A 5,618-nucleotide genomic window follows, 5' to 3' on the forward strand; every position below is an offset into this window, starting at 1 on the left:
GCTCGGACCTCGCTCGGGCAGCTCCAGGGTCCCCGAGCACTCGGGCCCGCGGCCATGGGCGATGTCGAGGAGCCTGGCAGGAGCCCCCAGCCGCGGGGGGCGCCACTGCCAACCTTCCGCTGGAAGCAGATCCGCTCGCACGACTTGCCGGGTGACAAGTGGCTGGTCGTGGAGCGCCGCGTTTACGATATTAGCCGCTGGACGCAGAGGCACCCAGGGGGCAGCCGCCTCATCGGCCACCACGGCGCGGAGGACGCCACGGTAAGAAAACTCACCGCGGCGGGGACCGAGCCTGTTGCTTGCTTTCTGGGGCCTGGGTGGTGGGCGCTGCGCCCCCCGCTCCACCTGCAAGACCTTAGCATCATCCTCTCTCTCCGCCCTGACTTTTGACCTTCCAGCCGGGGAACCAGAGTTGGGATGGACGAGGCTGGGGCCTGATGGGGAGTGAGGAGGCCCTGTCCCTCCAGGGCGGACCCACGTACCCGGCCATTTCCCAGGGCTGGACTGGGGCAGGTCTGTAGGGGAGAAAGGGGCTCCCAGGTGGGTATGTCATGGTGGACACAGGTCCTCTCTGTTGCCGTGATGTTCCCTGTCTCAGTTCTCGCTGCCCTAGAGCAGGTCATCCAAGCTGGGTGCTTGGGGCCGGGCAAGGAGGCACTGTAAGCAGCTGGGGGCTGGGAGATGGAGGCTTTCCCCAGAGCTGCTGGGGGGTGGGGACAGTGAGTCACCTCTCCTGGGCTGGCAGCTGCAGGTGGGAGGACTGTGCTAGCCAGCCAGGGTGGGCCTCGTCCGGAAGCACAGTCACACTAGGAAAAGACTGGCCCTTGGGGACCCCGGCATTTTCTTCCCAACCATGTCTGGACGTGTCTTGGTCAAGAATGGCTGTGGCTTGGCCCAGGGAGACTGGGTGGCAGGGGGCCAGCTATGGGGCAACATGTCGAAATGCGTTTCCTCCTGAGAGCCCCTTTCCCTCTGTCCCCCAAATGGACAGTGGGGGCGGGACCGTGATGTTTTTGACCATTTAGGTTGGCCACACTGGGTACCAGGAAGGTCTTCAAGGGGATGATTTCCTAGTGGGGAACTCTAGGCAGCAAGACAGTGGGCTCCCGTGCCAGCTGCCAGCATCCACATTATCAGGGCTGCCTGCCTCTGCCCACCGCTTCTTCCACGGGTTGGGCAGTCTTTGCAGGACTTGTTGAGCGAAAAAAGTCCTTCTTCCTGACTTCAGCCCTGGAAGTGGAGGGTTTAGGGTCAGAAGCCACTCGGAGGCAAGTCTTAAACTAGAAACAGCAGAAAGCCATGGGCGTGGATGCTGAGGGGCTGGGCGTTGGCGGAGAGAGAAACGCAGCTCCAGAGTTGAAGTGGCCTGTGGGCCAGTGCGTGTGGCAGCCTGTGTGGATGTGGGTGCACGTGCAGGCCTGCATGTGTGTGAAGGGGTTGGGGGAAAGGCGTGTATATGTGGGAACGTCTGTGTGTATGAGGGGAGGTTTCCTATGTGTGCAAACGCCTGCATGTGTCTGTGTGTGTGTGTGTGTGTGTGGTTGTGTGTGTGTATCATAGGCACTCCTCTTTCAGCCCATCTGAACCCTGGCTGTCCTTCTATGGTCTAGGAGTACCCCTTTTGGCTTTTCTCAACCTCTGACCTGCAGGACAAGATGGGGGCTGGTGAGAAGAAGAAACACAGAAAGCATTAAGGAGCTCTGGTGGCGCAGTGCCTAAGGCATTTGACCACTAATCAGAAGGTTGGCGGTTCAAACCCACCAGCCACTCTGCAGAAGGAAAATGGGGCAATCTGTTTCTGTAAAGATTTACCCTCCTTGGAAACCTAATGAGGCTCATTATGAATTGGAACCATCTCGATGGCAGTGAGTTTGGTTTTGGTTAGTTTGGTCCCAGGCCAAGGGGTTCCTGTCTTACATGTTGCATGAAACCCCAAGGCCTCCGACTGATGGTTTTCTGACTGATTTGTGCCCAGTAAGGTCTGCTTTCCAAGTTTCTTTCTTTCTTTCTTTCTTTCTTTTTTAATACCTCTCTGCTGTCTGGGCTGAGTCCTGGCTCTGCCACTGGAGTGACCTTGAACCAGGTCCATCACTCCTCTGAGCCTTGGTTTCCTCATCTGTAAAATGGGGGGAGATGGGCCAGACAGTAAGCTCACTGAGGGCAGGCCAGCGTCTTCCCCAGCCCGTGGCCCCGGGACTGGCACATGGAAGTTGGTCTCAGTAAATGTTGCTGATAGATAAGTGTGGCTGTGCCTTGTAAACTGTCGAGTGCAGTGCAACAACCATGGCACAGACAACCCTTTGCTGGGTGGCCTTGTCTGTAACAGGAAGGAGTGACTTTAGGCCATCTCTTAGCTTCCACAAGACCCAAACACTGGGCTGGAGTTGCCAAAAATACCTGGTCCATTCCGGCCAAAGGGGCTGTGTAGTGGCTTTGTCCATGATGGGCCCACAGGGCAGACCAAGGGTAGAACTGGCTCATCGCGCTGGTAGGTATATGGCTGAGCCCAGACCTCAGATGTCCCATCCGCGGCCCTGGAGCTCAGGTGGGGGTGGGACAGCTTTCTTCCCAGGGCTGTTCTGGCAGCCATCTCTCACCAGCCCCACCCACCCCTCAGCTGTTCTCATGTCCAGGCAATAGAAGTCTTCCAGCCAGGAAATTCCCAGAGTTCCTGTGCCATGAAGTCAGCCTGTGGCCATCCTGGGATACAAAGCCGGCGCCCTGGGGAGAGCACTCTGGGCCTCTGGCCAGGTTTGGCTGAGGGTCATGGGCGGCTTGAGAACAGAGGAGCCAGCCAGGGAGGGGCATGGCCAGGCCGCCACTAGCCACAGCCTCCCAGGGCCGGCATGAGCCCCTGCTACATGCCAGCCTCTGAACTTGGCATTGCCTTTATAGATAATTTCTCTCTTAATCGTCAAGATATGCCTATGGAGGCTGGGGCTGTTCCTTTTACTTCCTCTTTACAGGTGAGAAAACTGGCAGATCTGGGATTTGCACCCACAACCCGTGCTCTTAACCACCATGCTATACTACCACTTGGTTTACTTCATTCATTCATTCTTCTGTTATTTAACCATGAAATCCATCAGCTGACATTCAGTGAGCATCTCTCATTGTGCCAAACTCTGTTCTAAACACTGAGGCTGTAGCTGTGAACTAAAAGTGTGAAGCTCTGGGGCAGGGGCGGGGGTGTGGAGCAAGTTCCTGGCAGAGGGATCAAGGGGAACCAAGCCTCAGAGGTGAGGCTTTGCTTGGAGAGTTCAAGGAAGAGCATGGCAGTGGATGTGGCCAGGAGGGCAGAGAGGAGAGGGGTGGGCAATGAGGCAGAGAGGAGCAGGGGCCCGGGCCTGTAGGGAAAAAGGAGCCCTGCAGGGCTGCAGAAAAGCAAAGGAAACCTCTCTGATAAACATTTACAGGGACTCTTGGGGCAGTTGGGAATCCTGGGTAATTATTTCATGGGGGAGGCAAAACCTCCCAGAAGGGCAGGGGGCTAAGAGAAAGAAGTATGACAGGAACCTGGCTCGCCTGGGGCATCAGGGCTGGCCACTTGAAAGAGGTGGCCACTAACTGGCCTTGAAGGGTGCTTATGACCAGGGTAGAAAGCACAGGTGGAGTGGAAAGCAGACACCCCAGTAGGGGCCATTAGGATTGAGCTCAGTGTTGCCTTTAGAGATGGGACAGGCCTGGCTTCACTCTATGACCTTAGATATTTCCCTTCCTCTCTGGGATTGTTTTCCTGTCACCGTAATGGGGATAAGAATGCTTTCCTCCTGGGGTGAACTATAGGGTGCCTGGTTATTATTGTAGTCACAAAAGCCCTGATTCCAAGGGGTTGTGAACTGGCACTTTCTATAGCTCCTTCAGCGACGTGGAGGGAAAGTCCATTTCCCTGGCCAGAGAGAGGGTGAGGGCATTAAGAGGTGTGGGTAAGATCCAAGATCCAGTATGCCTTCAGGGTCCCCTCCACCTGAACCCTAAGGGGACAGTTGGAGGAGGGTAGCCCCACTCTCTGCCCTAAGACCCTCCATCCAGGCAACTCCTCTGGGCCTGACCTATGGGCAGGTAGAGATGCCGCCAGAGGCTTCATCGTGGTAATTGCAGCTCAGAGTTACTGAGCAGGCATTGCTCTGAGTGTTTTACACACTGTCTAACGACATTCTCGTGAAGTCAGTACTGTTGTTAGCCCATTTTGTGGATGAGGAGACCAAGGCTGTAAATGGGTGAGGTGGTGTGCCCTTCCTGTGGCCTTTGAAGTGAAGGCCTTAGAAGGAAGGGGGGTCTGTGTCTGGATGGAAGTTGGGAAGCCGCAGGACTGGGCAGGGGGATCCGAGGCTCTGGAGTGAGGGTGGGCAGCAGAGGAACCCCCATGGGGTCAACCTGAGTCGCCATCGCCTCCATGGCATTGGGTTTGGTGTTTGGTTTGCTTGGTCTAGGTCCTGTCCTAGAAGAAGTGGTGCTGGCTCTGAACCCAGACGGTCTGCCCTAGGGCCCACACTCTGCCTCCACTCACTGCCCTGACTGCCTCCAGACCCTGGTGCCTAACAGCCACTCCCCATGAAGGGTGACCTCATGGGGCTCCCATGGGTGTTTTCTGCAATACCCCCATCCCACGGGTGCCCTGCTCCCAGTCCCTGCCTCCCTCACCCAGGGAGAAGCCCTGCACTGGTGGGGGTACAGTGTGCCGAGCAGAGCGCTAGCAGCAGCTGAACCCCTGGGCGCCACGCTCTTCTGCTGCAGTAGTGGGAAGAGCCAGAGATAAGTGCTGGGAGGGGACTAAGTGCAGAGGGCCAGCCACTTTGAAGGCATTACTGGGTCAGTGACACCTGTGAAGCCAAGGACGCTAGGTGGAGAGGAACCTAACGGGTATGCCAGCACAGGTACCCTGGGGCTGCTGGGGGACAGGGAGGCTTCCTGGGGGCCACTGCACTGGAGCTGGGCTTGGCTTCGTGGGTAGAGTTAGACGTGCGTGGTCGGAGCTGTGGGCCTCAGTTTCCTTGTCTTTAAAATGAGGATAGTGATAGAGTTTCCCCTACTGACCTCTCAGGAAGGCTGCCAGGAAGAGGACGAGAAGGAGCATCTGGGTGGAGGGCACAAGTCCCTCGTTTATCCTGCCACAGCTAGAGAGAGGGAGGGAGGGACTACCAGGGGGTGTCCTCTGAGGAGGGAGCCGTGGTGGTGCAGTGGTTAAGTGCTTGTCTGCTATAACCAGAAAGTTGGTAGTCTGAACCCACCAGCTGCTCCATGGGAGAAAAATGGGCAGTCTGCTTCTGTAAACATTACCCACTAGCCACCAAGTCAGTTTTGACTCCTAGTAACCCTGTAAGGCAGTGCAGAACTAACCCATCGGGTTTCCAAGGCTGTCAATCTTTACGGAAGCAGACTGCTGTTAGCAGAAAGATGTGGCATCTTTCTCTGCTGAGCGGTTGGTGGGTTCAAACCTCTGACCTCTTGGTTACAGCTGAATGCTTTAACCATTGCACCACCAGAGCTCCTTTCCATAAAGATTATAACCTTGGAAACCGGATGGGGCAGTTCTCCTCTGTCCTAAGGGTCACTCTGAGTTGGGCATTGGACTTGATGGCATTGGGTGTGGTTTGGGTTTGGCAGCCCCTGGGGAG

General features: G+C 56.4%; 1 protein-coding gene across 1 annotated transcript in view; it reads left to right on the forward strand.

The window, feature by feature from the left end:
- Positions 1 to 54: 54 nt before the first annotated feature.
- The window catches only part of FADS3 (fatty acid desaturase 3), a 20,098-nt gene continuing 14,534 nt past the window's right edge, over positions 55 to 5,618 (forward strand). Inside the window, exon 1 of the mRNA XM_007944892.2 lies at positions 55 to 261. Within this exon, the coding sequence (XP_007943083.1) occupies positions 55 to 261 (207 nt within the window). The remainder of the gene's footprint in view (positions 262 to 5,618) is intronic.

The sequence above is a fragment of the Orycteropus afer genome, unplaced genomic scaffold (assembly GCF_000298275.1).
Source record: "Orycteropus afer afer isolate SDZICR_OR568_19922 unplaced genomic scaffold, OryAfe1.0 scaffold00130, whole genome shotgun sequence".
NCBI classification, from domain to species: Eukaryota; Metazoa; Chordata; class Mammalia; order Tubulidentata; family Orycteropodidae; genus Orycteropus; species Orycteropus afer.